The sequence below is a fragment of the Bos indicus genome, chromosome 19, assembly GCF_029378745.1.
Source record: "Bos indicus isolate NIAB-ARS_2022 breed Sahiwal x Tharparkar chromosome 19, NIAB-ARS_B.indTharparkar_mat_pri_1.0, whole genome shotgun sequence".
Classification (NCBI taxonomy): Eukaryota; Metazoa; Chordata; class Mammalia; order Artiodactyla; family Bovidae; genus Bos; species Bos indicus.
The window spans coordinates 28,197,501-28,211,438 of record NC_091778.1 but is presented as its reverse complement, the minus strand read 5'-3'; the positions used below and the strand labels follow the sequence as shown (position 1 = coordinate 28,211,438).

The window sequence follows — 13,938 nt, the reverse complement described above, 5'->3', positions numbered from 1 at the left end:
AGTAGTCGGAGGACGCGGGTGGGGACACACATGGAGGAGGAGCCGCAGAAGGTTGGAAGACCGTTGCTGAACGCAGCAATCATGTGGCGGGGGTACTAGGCGGAGCCGAGGGGTCACGTGACCACGAGAGGGTCACGTGGTGGAGGCGTTTCGAAGGGGTGGGGTCGGTTCTGATCACGTGATGTGAGGAGAGGTGGGCGGGGCGCTGGAGGGCACTCACGAAGGCGGTGGCGGCGGCGGCGGAGCCCTCGGCTTTGGGTAGCACCCCACGGCCCGCCCCCCTCTCGCCGCCGCCACCCCGCTGACCCCTGCCTTCCTCCCTTTCGCACCTCTCTGGCGCTGTGTCGGTCCTGGTGCTGGTGCGTCGGTTCGCGGGAGTGCGCAGGCGCGGCGGGGGCGAACAGCCCCTTTGGGTGGGCGGCGGAGCCCGGGAGCGCGCGGGCGAGACCATGGCGGGCAGCGGCGCGGGGGGCGGTGGTGTTGGGGAGACGAAGGTAATTTACCACCTGGATGAAGAAGAGACTCCCTATCTGGTGAAGATCCCCGTCCCCGCCGAGCGCATCACCCTTGGCGATTTCAAGAGCGTCTTGCAGCGGCCCGCGGGCGCCAAGTACTTTTTCAAGTCTATGGATCAGGATTTCGGGTGAGCGCGAGGCCTAGACCGGGATGGATGGGGGCTGTGCTTTTGTGGAGTGGGTGATATTGAGGGGCACCGGGCTACTATGGGATATGCTGGGATTTTCTGGGCACTAGTGGAGCGGATTTTACTGTGCTGGTGTAGATTGGTTATCACAGGACGGACAACGTTATGCTTGGATAGATTGAGGCGCACGGAGCTGTAGGAGGACAGACTGGGCAATGCTAAACCAGATTAGAGAAGATTAGGCTATACTGGAGTAGATTGGGATACACTGGTTTATTTTCGGGTGTTCTGGACAGCGATGAGGTAGGTTGATGTATCCTCTGGTAGCTGCATCGTGAGCAGTCCTGTGCCACACAGGTTGTGGAGGGATATTGGGAAACCTGCTGATGTCAATTGATGGGCCAATTTGGGATGTTCTCTCTGATACTGAGGCAGACAGGATTGTTTGGGGGATATTCTAGTCTGTACTAAGGCAGTGTGCTGTATTGGGCTGCAGAACCCAGGTCTGCACTGGGTTCTGTTGATCTTTGTTGATCTTTGTTTCTTTGGGGGCCTAGTTTTTTGGGGGGATACTCAATCTAGGGGTACACAGGGCTGACCATGTCTATGTTAGTACAGACAGCTCTATTGGGATATTCTAGTCTATGTTGGTGTAGACAGCTGCGTGTGGGGACATTCTAGCCTATACTAGAATAGTTTTGGGCTATCCTGGATAATTTGGGATAGTCTGGAACCTTAAATAATTCAGTCTAGGCCTTTTTGTGTTTTATACCTTTAGGACTGTACTCTCTGTCCTCAATCTCAGCTCTTGAAGGGAGGCTGGCTTAGGCTGGGATAGCCTGGATTCTAGGAAAGCTGAACAGACTGGACTTTACCTAGAAAGACTGGATGTTGGGATGGTACCTTGTATTGAAATTCAAAGTTCGGTTTGTCAGCACTATATAACCTGGGGCATTTAACTTTGTTCATTGATTTCATCTGTGAAACAGTTAACCAGAGTAAAATGCTTAGCACAAATGCATGGTATGTATGTTCTTGGTGAATGGTCATTGTCTTTATTAGCATGGAGTCCACTTCAACTAGGCTACAATGATACAGGATAAAATCACTTGGCAGGCTGGACTATGTTGAGATTGGATTATGTTGTGAAGAATACAACTGTTATGCTGAGACAGATTGGTATGACACGCTGGGCTGTGTCATCACATTAATAATAGATGGGATTGAGTTGACATATATCCAGGGTCCTAGAATCATATTAGGCTAAAGGGTTAATTAGACAGGAGGTCCTAATTTGGGGGGTGAATGTCTCGTGATCAGTATGTTTATTAGTTTAGCCAACAGGTGTTTGTTAGCGCTTAGGCAGCATCAGGTACTTTGCTGTGTGGTCAGGGACTTGGGGTTGAACTTGGTGTTGAACAAAATCAGCGCTGATGATTTCATGTGGTGGTTGAAAAGAAGGAGCAAGTTCGGTCCATTGAAGGAACCCATGGGTGAGATCGCCCTCAGGGCTGGGCTTTGGGGTCTGTCTGCTGCAGCTGCTGCTAAGTCACTTCAGTTGTGTCCGACTCTGTGCAACCCCATAGACGGCAGCCCACCAGGCTCCCCCGTCCCTGAGATTCTCCAGGCAAGAATACTGGAGTCGGTTGCCATTTCCTTCTCCCATGCATGAAAGTGAAAAGTGAAAGTGAAGTTGCTCCCTCGTGTCCGAGTCCTAGGGACCCCATGGACTGCAGCCCACCAGGCTCCTCCATCCATGGGATCCTCCAGGCAAGAGTACTGGAGTGGGGTCTGTCAGGAGGAGCAAATTGCTTAATGCAGAGTTTGTGCCAGGTGAGGCACAGAGGAACGGGGATCTGGGCTTCACCACTCCTTAGGAGCTCAGTCTACTAAGTACTGTTCTTTGATCTAATGAGTGTTTTTACTAGATGACAGTGCATTTGAACATCCATCTGGAAGTGAGTTAGAGAAAACTAAGGAAAACATAAGATTAGAGACACAGACAAGGACCACAAAGCCTTTGTGGGGCAATTGTGTGTGGAATGGGGTGGCTGCCCGTGAGGCATTTAAGGTTAGATATTTGGGGCAGCTAGGGCAGCCGTCTATGGGGTTGCACAGAATCGGACATGACTGAAGTGACTTAGCAGCAGTAGCAGGGCAGCCTTAGGGGAAGGCCTTTGACATTGGGCTGAGAGGTTTGAATTAGACTCTTGGAAAGCTCTGGAACAATGCTGAGCCCAAGGATGAACTGGGGATAGAAAGAGAAATAAGGAAAGGGAATTCGGTTTGGTGATTTCTTGGGTGTAAGAGTGAAGTGTCTCAATGTCAGAGAAGAGGATTTGCTGTGGTGGGAGGAAATCAACATCCTTGAGCTGGATGAAGATTGGGAGAAACTTCGAATGCAGGTGGGAGTGGGGAAAGCCGCTCCAGTTTCACTGACCTTTATCTTATCTCTCGGCAGGGTGGTGAAGGAAGAGATTTCAGATGACAATGCCCGCCTTCCCTGCTTCAATGGAAGGGTAGTATCCTGGGTAAGCGGCCTGGCTTTGAGGACCAGTCCCTCTGGCACTTCCCAGCTCCTCCAAGCCTCAGCCTGTGCCCACCCCATCTCAGCTGCTGGAATCTCTGACTGTTTGCTTCCTTACCTGTTTGTTTCTTTGTGTTTGGCCATGCACCATGTGGCTCTCCCAACTGGGGATTGAACCCGGCTTTGAGAGTGAAAGCGCCAAGTCCTAACCACTGGACAGCTGGGAAGTTTCCATCCTCCTTAGCTGTTTGGAGAGCCAGCCAGTTGGAGCCTCTCAGCCTTCTCTTTCTGGAGCCTTTAACACTTGCTGCTGCCTTTTTTCTGTGTGCTTTTCTCCAGGTTCTCTCAGGCCCTGTTGCCTTTTCTAGTTCTTTCTCTTACTCCTACCTCATAGGCCTTCACTTCCCTGTTGAGCTGTGTTGGCTTTTTTTTTTTTTTTTAATCACTTGTACCCTTCTAGCTAGTGTCATCAGATAACCCCCAACCTGAGATGGCGCCCCCAGCCCACGAGCCTCGGACAGACCTGGCGCCTCCACCCCCACCTCTGCCCCCTCTGCCCCCAGAGAGGACCAGTGGCATTGGGGACTCCAGGCCTCCATCTTTCCAGTGAGTCCTTGAGATTCTTGCGTCTGGGGGAGGGAGATGAGGAGGGAATCCAAGTCCCATGGGAGGGGAAGCCGAGGGTTTGGGGCCCTGTCCCACTGATGGAGGTCGGGAACCCTCTCTGCCCATCTAGCCCTAACGTGTCCAGCAGCCGGGAAAACCTGGAGCCCGAGACAGAAACAGAGTCAGTGGTGTCTCTGAGGCGGGAGCGGCCTCGCAGGCGAGACAGCAGTGAGCATGGCGGTGAGGGGGACCGGGCCTGGAGGCCGGCTAGAGCAGGAGCTGGGGAGGGGTTGGCTCCCACTGAACAGAAGCATCTGGGTCAGATGCCGTGAGGAGCCTGATTCCTGAGGTGCCTCTTCCTCCTCAGCGGGAGGCCACAGGCCCAGCGGCCCCTCCAGGCTGGAGCGCCACCTGGCGGGGTACGAGAGCTCCTCCACCCTCATGACCAGTGAGCTGGAGAGCACCAGCCTGGGGGACTCGGACGAGGACGACACCATGAGCAGGTGAGGCTCCTCGGACCTCCCCAGGGCACTAGCCCCCCTTCCCGTCCTTTCCTTTGGCCCCATGACCACTGCCCAACCTCCCAGCAGGTTCAGCAGCTCCACAGAGCAGAGCAGCGCCTCCCGCCTCCTCAAGCGCCACCGGCGGCGAAGGAAACAGCGGCCACCCCGCCTGGAGAGGGTGAGGGGCTTCTTGTGGGTCAGCTGGACCTCCCTTGGGGAAGTTGGGGGTTCAGGCCTTGACCTAGACAGTCCGAGGCCCGGGAATCCCTTGGCTTGTCCCGGGGTGTTAGAGGCAGTCCTGCTCCTTCCCCTTTGCCCACCACAGGCCTCATCCTTCAGCAGTGTCACAGATTCCACCATGTCTCTCAACATCATCACAGTCACGCTCAACATGGGTATGGAGGGGCCGGGAGGATCTGGTCTCCAGGGTTCCTGGGGGGCATGCAGCTAGCGCTTCCCCTCATCACCTGGCTTCCCTCCACAGAAAAGTACAATTTCCTGGGCATCTCTATTGTGGGCCAGAGCAATGAGAGGGGAGACGGTGGCATCTACATTGGCTCCATCATGAAAGGTGGGGCTGTGGCGGCTGATGGGCGCATCGAACCTGGGGACATGCTTTTGCAGGTGAGCTGGAGCAGGCCCATGCACTGACTTGGCCAGCGCTCTCAGCCCCTCCCTCTCGCCTTTGACCCATTGTCCCTCCTGCCAGGTGAACGACATGAACTTTGAGAATATGAGCAATGATGATGCGGTGCGGGTGCTGAGGGACATCGTGCACAAGCCAGGGTGAGCCTGTGAGCTGGTCCAAGTCCTCAGTCCTCTTTCTTTGCCTTTTCACTTTTTTTTTTTTTTTGGTTTTGTCATAATACAGAGTGGGGAAACATAGAGCTGGTCAAAAATGTCATAAAACAAAAATGTGTAATGAGTCTGGGGTGAACAGGTGGCCATTATCCCCACTACTTATGTCATGACCTAGAAGTTTGCTGACCCACAAAGGGTCCCTCCAATGTCCCTTCCTGGTCCCTCCCATCTCATTCTCCCAGAGGTAACCAGTCTCTTGATTCTTTGTTCATCACCACAATAGTTTGCTTGGCTCTCATTTGAGTGGCCATGTACATGTCTTTGAACAACGCACTTTAGTTTTACCTGTTTTTAGACTTTCTGAGTGGGATCGTGCAGTGTCTTCTCTCTTAAATTACTCAGCAGTATGTTTTTAAGAGTGGCCTGTGTTAGTCACCCTTATTGTGGAGCCTTTCACCATCACTTTCTCAGCCCCAGTTGTGCCTGTGGTCTCTCCTCTTTCCCTCTTTCTGTCTTTCACTCATTCTCATTCCAGGCCTCCCCTCTCCTCAGACCTCTGCCCTTACCCCCACTTGACTGACCTTCTCTTCCCCACAGCCCCATTGTGCTGACGGTGGCCAAGTGCTGGGATCCCTCTCCCCAGGCCTACTTCACTCTCCCCCGAAGTGAGTGATGCTCAGGGGTCCTACAGCTAGGAGGACAGGGCAGGAGTGGGTACTCTTGGCCTCCATGCTACAGGGAATGGAGCGATAGGGGGGTATGGCGAAGCTGGAACAGGAGTCTGAGTCGGGGAGGGATGGGGGTGGCTCTCTGTGGTTGAGAGGTGACCATCCTGGTGGCCTTCGCTGTTGCAGATGAGCCCATCCAGCCGATCGACCCTGCTGCCTGGGTCTCACACTCTGCTGCCCTGACTGGCACCTTCCCAGCTTATCCAGGCTCCTCATCCATGAGTACCATCACCTCTGGATCCTCTCTTCCTGATGGTGAGCCCGCCGGCCCATCCTCGCTCCCTGGAAAGCCACCTGCTGTGGTGTGACTCCACTGCTCCATGGGCCTTGGTCCTAACTCTGACTCCCTGATTGTCCTCCATCAGGCTGTGAGGGCCGGGGTCTCTCTATCCACACAGACATGGCGTCTGTGACCAAGGCCATGGCTGCTCCAGAATCGGGACTGGAAGTTCGGGACCGCATGTGGCTCAAGATCACCATCCCTAACGCCTTCCTGGGTGTGGCTGGGCTCTGGGCAGGTGGTGGGGGAGGAAGAGGAGGAGGCCAAAACTGGGAAGGGGGGTGGAAGCTAGAGAGAAGAACTTGAGGCCTTTCTCTGTCTTCCGCAATCCAGGCTCGGATGTGGTGGACTGGCTGTACCATCACGTGGAGGGCTTTCCGGAGCGGCGGGAGGCCCGGAAGTACGCCAGTGGGCTACTCAAGGCGGGCCTCATCCGGCACACTGTGAACAAGATCACCTTCTCTGAGCAGTGCTATTACGTCTTCGGAGACCTCAGTGGTGGCTGTGAGAGCTGTGAGTGCCCCTGTCCCGGCCCAGGTAGAGCGGCCCTGGCAGTCTTGTCCTGCGTCTCCAGCCCCAGCCCAGAAACCAACCGGGGCTGCTGTGGACGCTGAGCAGCATGCGTCCTTCAGTGGTCCCTGCATTGGCTGATGACGGGCGTGGGGGTTGACATACACCCCTGTTGTGCTGGATGAGCTGTGCGCAGGTTCAGGGTTGTGTCTGCTGGGGAGGGGAGACATGGGACTAAGGGTGGCTCTGGCCGTGTTCCTGCCCTGACGGCTGTGGCAGGTGGGACATTCCCTATCAGCGGCCCTCTTGTTAACCCCTGCCACGGATGGTTGTGGGGAAACCGTTCCCAGTTCCTCATTCGATGTCTTGGCATCCTGGCTTCTCAACGCAGTGATCCTTGATCTCTTCTTTGCCTTCCAGACTTAGTCAACTTATCTCTTAATGACAATGATGGCTCCAGTGGTGCTTCGGACCAGGATACTTTGGCTCCTCTGCCTGGGGCCACCCCCTGGCCCCTATTGCCCACTTTCTCATACCAGTACCCAGCCCCACACCCATACAGTCCTCAGCCCCCACCCTACCACGAGCTCTCGTCCTACACCTATGGCGGAGGCAGTGCCAGCAGCCAGCACAGCGAGGGTAAGTTGCCGACAGATCCCCACATAGTTGGGTCTGGATGTGGGGGCCAAGGCGAAGCCAAGGAGCAGAGGCTGGAGCAGGGACTGGGGAGGCCGAAGGACCTGGGCTGTGGCTCAGTTGCTCCTATCCTCTCTCTCCCCACAGGGAGCCGGAGCAGTGGGTCGACGCGGAGCGATGGGGGGGCGGGGCGCACGGGGAGGCCTGAGGATCGGGCCCCTGAGTCCAAGTCCGGCAGTGGCAGTGAGTCTGAGCCTTCCAGCCGGGGCGGCAGCCTTCGACGGGGTGGGGAACCTGGTGGGACTGGTGATGGGGGCCCTCCCCCATCCAGGGGCTCATCAGGGGGTGCTCCCAATCTCCGAGCCCACCCGGGGCTGCATCCCTATGGCCCACCTCCTGGTATGGCCCTCCCTTATAACCCCATGATGGTGGTCATGATGCCGCCGCCCCCACCCCCTGTCCCTCCAGCAGTGCAGCCTCCAGGGGCCCCTCCAGTCCGAGACCTGGGCTCTGTGCCCCCAGAGTTGACCGCCAGCCGCCAAAGTTTCCACATGGCCATGGGCAACCCCAGTGAGTTCTTTGTGGATGTCATGTAGAGCCCATGGTGGGGCCACGTTGGATCGGCTGTCAGTGTTTGGTGCTCCTGTCCTATGATTGGATGTCTTGTCAATCATGTGCTCATCACTCCTCTGGTGCTTGGACTCAGCCTGTCCTGTGGGCTGCTGTCTGCTGTGAGGTTGTTGCCACTGTGACTTTCCAGCAGTGCCTGGTTCCTCCCTTTTTCTTTGGGGTTCAACAAGGGACCTTTGGTTATTTTTAGCTTTATTTTTTTTATAAGCCTTTTGGGGGGTTAAAATAGATGTTCTTACATTTTGGGGACTATTTTTTTAGTAGATAATTTTTCTTTTATATGAAGAATGCTTGTCTCCTGGGCCCCTCCTTCTAACCCCTCAATGTGACCTCCTTATCCATTCGCCCAGTCAGCTCCGTCCTGAGCAGGGTGGGAGGGTGGTCAGTGGTACCCTGGGATGTGGAAGGGGGTTGGTTCCCCTAGACAGCCGTCAAAGGAAGCTGGGGTAGTTGGTACTGGGGGCCATGTAGCTGCTTTTGTTACTCTATTTATTTTAGTCATCTGTATAAAACACTAAATAAAGCAATAGGGGCAAACTCCCTGCGCCTCTGGCTCCTTTCTTTGGGAGGGAGGCAGGCAGCAAGGGAAAGAACAGAGATACAGTCGCAGAGTGTGACTTGTTAGAAACTTTATTTGTGAGGCAGTTAAGTGCTTCCTCTGAGAGCAGGCACAGTCATGGGCCGGGGCCCCCTTCAAGGTAGAACCAGGATGGGCAGGAAAGGGGTCTGGGCTTTGGCTTGAGAAAAGGCACATTTTGGGCCAGGCTGTAATTGAGAGTACTCAGAAACCAAGGGGATTGCTGGTGACCACGCCGCCCCGCTCCACCAGCGCCTTGGAGATGCTTTTGAAGTTACGAAAGAGCTCCTGCTGCTGGGGGTCAGACTGCAGAGCAGTCATGTTCTCCCGGATCCGGGCTGCAGCCTGGGGAGGGAGGGGGAAGGAGGGGGTTCAGACCTGTCCCTTGATTCCCTCCAGCCCCCTGTACTTAGTAACTCTGGATCTCACCTCGATACACCAGCTGTCACAGAGCATTTTCTCATGCTGGGCTGTGGGGTGGCCTTCACTCAGGGATCTTGAGGCCCTAGTGGGAAGCAGGAGAAAAACACATCTGGGCTGTGACCCTAGCCCAGGGACCCCCCCCCCCCCCGCCCCACTGAGACTCAGGTCTCCCCCACTGCCTCCTCACCTGGACAGAACCACCACCATGGCATAGAGGTCAATGGCACTGTCCGCCAGACGCTGCAGCAGAAACTGTTCATCTGCCAGGTAGATGGGTTGGCAGGGGGGGCGGTGAGTGGGTTAGAGGGAGGGAGAGGGAAAGTGGGGGTGGGAACGAGGTTGTGCTCACTCACTGATGATATCCTTCTTGTGCTTTATCAGCTTGGCCTCCACCACGGTGGCAAACTGCTCCAGAGCCTGCACCGCCTGAGGAGATGGGATGGTGCCTGGGGTGAGATGAGGCCCGGTCTTGGCCCCTCAGCTTCTGATGCAGGCTACCCCTCCACCTTGACTGCTTACGTACCAGCTCACCACTCCGACTCAGTTCCTGGTGGACGATGCCACTGAGACTCAGGCCACTGCCCAGCCCTGCCCGCCTTAAGAGGAAGCCAGAGGGTGACTGGTTAGTTGCCATGCACCGCCCCTCCCCACCACGCCCTGGTCTCTAAGCTTACCGCCTCAGCTGTTTGCCTGCCTCTCCTAGCAGGAGGCCAGCATTCCCAAAAGGGTTCTTTAGAGCATTGCCAAGCCCAGAGAGTTCCTTTCCTTTGTCCTGTGGGGGAGGAGAGCCCCATAGTCAGGAGTCACTGTCCTCCCTACCAACTCCCCCTGATTCTCCTGCCTCTTACCATGCAGCCCTGCAGAGCCACAAACAGCCGGAGAATGTCATTTGTCCCCTCGAAGATCCGGAAGATGCGAAGATCTCGGAGCACACGCTCTACCCCAGGCTCCTACCGCAGGGGAAGACAGATCACACGTCCCCGCTGGGATGCGCCTGCCTCCTGGCCCTGCAGCCACCCCGGCAGAGAAGCGTCTGTACCTTCATGAAGCCCATGCCCCCCATGATTTGGATGCACTCATCTGTCACTTTCCAGGCTGCCTCCTAGGAACAGAAACACCCCAGATTGCTTTTGGAGCCAAGCTCCCAAACCTGGCTCTCCCTCCCAACAGGCCTGGGACCTCACCGAGCCAAAGATTTTGCTGATGGCGGCCTCTATCTGGAAGTCCGTGGATCCCTGGTCCATGTTGGCACTCACCATGTACGCCATGGACTGAGGTTGGGACATAGGAAGGGAAATGGAAAAAGGCTGCATCAGACTTGATCTGGTCACCCAGATCTCACAAGACCAGGTCTGCCTTGGCCTTTGGCCCTTCCCTTCACCTTCCAGTGCCATGAGTTAGGCACGTCCGAGTATTTGGTCCCCTGGTCAGTTCATCAGGGGCTTGCAGGCATTTGACTTCTTGGAAGGGGTGAGGAGGTGAGGGTGGGGTGAGAGACTACACTTCAGGGACCTCTGGAAGCACCTCGGTGGAACAGCATGGCTCTCCCCATCCTGCAGAAGCTGAACTGGCTATGCCTCCCCGCATCCCCTAGGGCATTGGTGTAAAGCTGGAGACCCACTGCCCCAGGTGCTGCTGGGGGTTGTAGTCTGACCCATCTGGGAAGAAGGGCTCTGGGGACAGGGGATGGCCCTCACCTCAGTCACATACTGCAGCATAGCCATCCGGGCCAGCTTCTCCTGGATCAGCCCAAAGTTGTGAATTTTCTCCCCAAACTGGGTACGGTTAGCAGCATGATCCACCTGGAAGAGGACACATGTGTCCCGCTGTGGTTCTCTAGTCTCCTCTTTCTGGGAGGGGAGCTGGGCTGCACTGGGAGGGATGGGCTTTGGCCACAGTCAAGAGCCAGTCCAGGATGGATGGAGACCTAAGCAATCTGCTGGTGGGGAGGGGTCTCTTGTGGAGGGAGGGCCTGCAGGGGACAGGGGCACATGGAAAGGGAGACAATATGACTTAGACTTAGATTCAGGCTGGCCTGGGACAGGCAGGGTACTCACCGCCTTAGCAATGATGCCTTTCATGGTGCCTGCCAGAGCTGCAGCCATGCCAAACCTTCCATTGTTGAGAATATGCATGGCGACCTTGAAGCCGCCCCCTACCTCCCCCAGTACGTTCTCTGCTGGCACCCGTACTCCGTCAAAGTACACCTCTGCTGTGTTTGAGGCTTTGATGCCCATCTTCTTCTCAGGGGGCCCACTGTGACAGGATGGAGAAATTGCCATTGGGGTGGGGGGAATTAGTCCCTCATTCCTTATGAGCCAGCCCGAAAGAGGTGCAGGCAGCATTCCCCAGCATATCCAGAGGGCTGAGGAGGCCTGGCTTTATCCTGCTGCTGTGCTCTGAGCTCAATGGTTGGTGGAGCCAAACTTGAGGTCGGTTTCCTACATACTAGGCCCAGAGGGAACATGCTGTCCAGATCCTCTGGGTTTTGCACACATCCCCAGGGTGACCCATGGCAGCCATCTGCCCTGGAACTCAGTACCACCGGCTCCCTGGCTCCCCCTCTTCCACCCCAGCCCACTCACTGGGTGACGCCGCCAAAGCTCCTCTCCACCACAAAAGCTGTGATCTTCTCCTTCACAGCGCCCGTAGCTGTGTCTGTAACCGGTGTCTTGGCAAAGACCGTGAAGATGTCTGCCAGGCCCCCGTTACTGTGGAAAAAAGAGGCGGTCAGGGCACAGAGGATGGAGCAGTGGGGCCTGGATTGGGCAGAGGGTGGAGAGGAGGGAAAAATGGAAGAGTGCCTGATCCAAATCTTGCTTCCGTTGAGGGTATAGTATTTTCCACAGGGGCTGGGCACAGCTGAGGATCGGATGGACGCTGCATCTGATCCACTGGAGGGCTCCGTTAGACAGAAAGCAGCTATAGTCTCCCCTGTTGGAGAGAGCGCTCCTTTACTCTGGGTTCTGATGGGCACAGAAGGCACTTTGGTGCCACCACCCATCCCTGGAGCACCCATCCCCCTTTAAGGCCTCTGGCGATATTCAGTGACTTCTGAATGTCTTTCCCAGAATCCTTCTGACCACCCCCCCCCCCCCCCCCCCCCCCCCCGGCCCCAGCCAACACACCTAGCTATGCAGTGATCTAAGTTCGGCCAGCCTAATCTGCCAAGCCCCGATCTCTGGCTCTACTAGGGCTGCCTCACCAGATGCCAGTTTGGGGAGATATTTTTCTTTCTGGGCCTTTGTGCCGAAGAGCAGGATGCCTTTGAAACCGATGCTCTGATGGGCCCCCAGGACGATGCCCACGCCAAGGTCATACATGCCCACGATCTCCACCAATCGGGCATACTGGAGGGGAAAGAGGCATTGGGGGCTGTAATTGGCTAAATGGGGACCCGCCCTTAACAGGGAAGCATGGGCAGCAGGAAAGAACCGAACTTGGGTGTCCCTGCAAAGTGAGTAGACAGAGCATGTGGGCCAATGGCAGAGGACACTGGCGGGTCTATTCTAGGTCTTGGTGGGAGGCAAGTACCCTACCATATCCTCAGACAATCCCCACATTCGAGATCCGTTAGGACTTGGGAACCTGGGTGAGGTCCACGACCTTTGGGAACTGCAAGTTTCGTATTAAGAAACATCCCACAGGCGCCCAGGGCAGTTCATGGCAGAGACCTTTGCCCCAGAGGTAAGAAAGTAGAAGACGGAGGCAGGAGGTGACTGGGGGGATTCCCTCACCTGGGTGTTGCAGAGGCCCACGCCACCCAGTTCATTGGGTACTTGCAGACCAAAGGCCCCCAACTCCTTGAGACCTTGCATGGTGGTCTCCTCCACTCTTTCCAGCATGTCATTCTTGGCAGCATCGTTCACCTCCTGGGGAAGGCACAGGATCTCACCTCTAGGCTCCTTTTAATAAGGCTCCTTAACCTCTCTCCATCAGGAACCACGCCCTCTATTACTCAGGCTGGCATTGCTTACCTCAAAGAATCGGGTCACGGGCCCCACCAGCTCTTTGAGAAACTGTGTTTGGTCCTCGTTGAGCACTGCGGTGGTTGGAGTGGTGAGAAGGCAGGACAGGTCAGGCCAGGCCAGGCGGTCAGGGGAAGCTGCCCACCCCCGCCCGGCTCTGCCTACTCATTTCCTTACCAGACGGGTATGGAAACACCTGATCGGTGGTGAGCTGGCCCTTGAACGTGCCCACAGCAAAGGACTTAGATACCTGCGTAGGGAGAAGGGAGGGGGTATCAGGGAACAGTGTGAGGTGGGTCTGCCCCTGGTTTAAACCCTCCACAGCTCGGAGCCACGTACCGAGTTGGCCCGTTTTTCCCTGGTCGAAGCCTCAGAAGGCTGGGAATCAGACTGGTCCACAGCCGCCTGGGGAAAGGGGTTTCGAAGTGCCAAAAACAGCAAAGCGGAAGACGGGAGGGCGCATCCGACACCTTTCCCCTAGTTTCATCCTCAGGGCACCCCGGTTTGCCCTTTCCCCTACTTTGGGCGCCAGGCGACTGGCAGGTGACTAGGAGGGACCAAGAGGGAGACCCCTGCCGGCGGCGGGGAGGTGGGAGCCGAAGCGGACTCCGGCTCTCACACCCCTTAAAGTTCGCTGTCACTTACCTGGGCGACCCCACTGGCATAGGGTCGCCGGGCAGGGCCGGGCCGGGGCTGCCCCAAGAGCTCACCGGGCCACGAGCTGTGGGGAATAAGTGTTCAGTCCTGGCTCAGTGCCCCGGCTTCCTGACCCCCTCCCCTCTGTCACACACACACCTTACGCCCCGCAGCCTCAGCAGCTGCCGCCCCGTACTCTGAGCCATTCTCGCTGCCCGCATCTCTGAACCGCTTCGGTCGCCGGTGCCCTAAACGCTGACCTAGAGCTGTCGAGGGTCTGCCAAAGTCTAGTTCCCCGTCCCTGACTCATCCTCCACAATGCACCGGGTCACGGCGGGCGGGGCTTTCCGGCCACCGGAGCATGCTGGGAGTTGTAGTTCCGGAGCGCCACATAGCCCCTGCAATCTGGTTGACCTAGGGGTCATCTCCAAACGAATGTTGTCTTCTCCCAAAACAGCTTCATCCGAACT

The 13,938-nt window shown here is 56.4% G+C and overlaps 2 protein-coding genes across 8 annotated transcripts; one reads left to right on the top strand and one right to left on the bottom strand.

Moving 5' to 3' along the window:
• The first annotated feature begins 184 nt into the window (after nt 1-184).
• On the top strand, nt 185-8,404 carry DVL2 (dishevelled segment polarity protein 2). Of its 6 annotated transcripts, none has more exons than XM_070772970.1 (15): nt 185-643; nt 3,105-3,174; nt 3,631-3,776; nt 3,907-4,004; nt 4,144-4,279; nt 4,364-4,457; nt 4,605-4,674; nt 4,764-4,903; nt 4,989-5,065; nt 5,678-5,745; nt 5,935-6,063; nt 6,174-6,305; nt 6,422-6,625; nt 7,019-7,237; nt 7,382-8,404. In XM_070772970.1, exons 1-15 carry the CDS (start codon nt 450-452, stop codon nt 7,828-7,830), a joined length of 2,226 nt encoding a protein of 741 aa, XP_070629071.1. In that variant the 5' UTR covers nt 185-449; the 3' UTR covers nt 7,831-8,404. The 6 variants fall into 6 exon arrangements, with proteins under 6 accessions (XP_070629071.1, XP_070629070.1, XP_070629069.1 ...); XM_070772969.1 differs by having other exon boundaries at nt 3,907-4,016; nt 4,367-4,457; XM_070772968.1 differs by having other exon boundaries at nt 3,907-4,016.
• Nucleotides 8,405-8,476: 72 nt separating this feature from the next.
• ACADVL (acyl-CoA dehydrogenase very long chain) lies at nt 8,477-13,792 on the bottom strand. 2 transcript variants are annotated; one of them, XM_019981534.2, is made up of 20 exons: nt 13,628-13,791; nt 13,478-13,553; nt 13,172-13,237; nt 13,010-13,082; nt 12,842-12,906; nt 12,602-12,736; nt 12,070-12,214; nt 11,669-11,798; nt 11,450-11,575; nt 10,922-11,120; nt 10,562-10,666; nt 10,049-10,135; nt 9,904-9,966; nt 9,713-9,814; nt 9,539-9,636; nt 9,388-9,460; nt 9,218-9,290; nt 9,052-9,124; nt 8,871-8,946; nt 8,477-8,786 (listed from the first exon to the last, which is right to left on the bottom strand). In XM_019981534.2, exons 1-20 carry the CDS (start codon nt 13,687-13,689, stop codon nt 8,646-8,648), a joined length of 1,968 nt encoding a protein of 655 aa, XP_019837093.2. In that variant the 5' UTR covers nt 13,690-13,791; the 3' UTR covers nt 8,477-8,645. The 2 variants fall into 2 exon arrangements, with proteins under 2 accessions (XP_019837093.2, XP_070629074.1); XM_070772973.1 differs by lacking the exon at nt 9,904-9,966 and having other exon boundaries at nt 13,628-13,792.
• Nucleotides 13,793-13,938: the final 146 nt, after the last annotated feature.

Coding starts and splice junctions, on each gene's coding strand:
- DVL2 (XM_070772968.1), top strand. CDS start 450: ATGGCGGGCAGCGGCGCGGGGGGCGGTGGTGTTGGGGAGACGAAGGTA. Junction 3,777..3,906: donor TCCAGGCCTCCATCTTTCCA/GTGAGTCCTTGA, acceptor CTGCCCATCTAG/CCCTAACGTGTCCAGCAGCC. Junction 6,064..6,173: donor TGGATCCTCTCTTCCTGATG/GTGAGCCCGCCG, acceptor GTCCTCCATCAG/GCTGTGAGGGCCGGGGTCTC.
- ACADVL (XM_019981534.2), bottom strand. CDS start 13,689: ATGCGGGCAGCGAGAATGGCTCAGAGTACGGGGCGGCAGCTGCTGAGG. Junction 13,238..13,477: donor ATGCCAGTGGGGTCGCCCAG/GTAAGTGACAGC, acceptor CCCTTTCCCCAG/GCGGCTGTGGACCAGTCTGA. Junction 9,461..9,538: donor GCAGGCAAACAGCTGAGGCG/GTAAGCTTAGAG, acceptor CTTCCTCTTAAG/GCGGGCAGGGCTGGGCAGTG.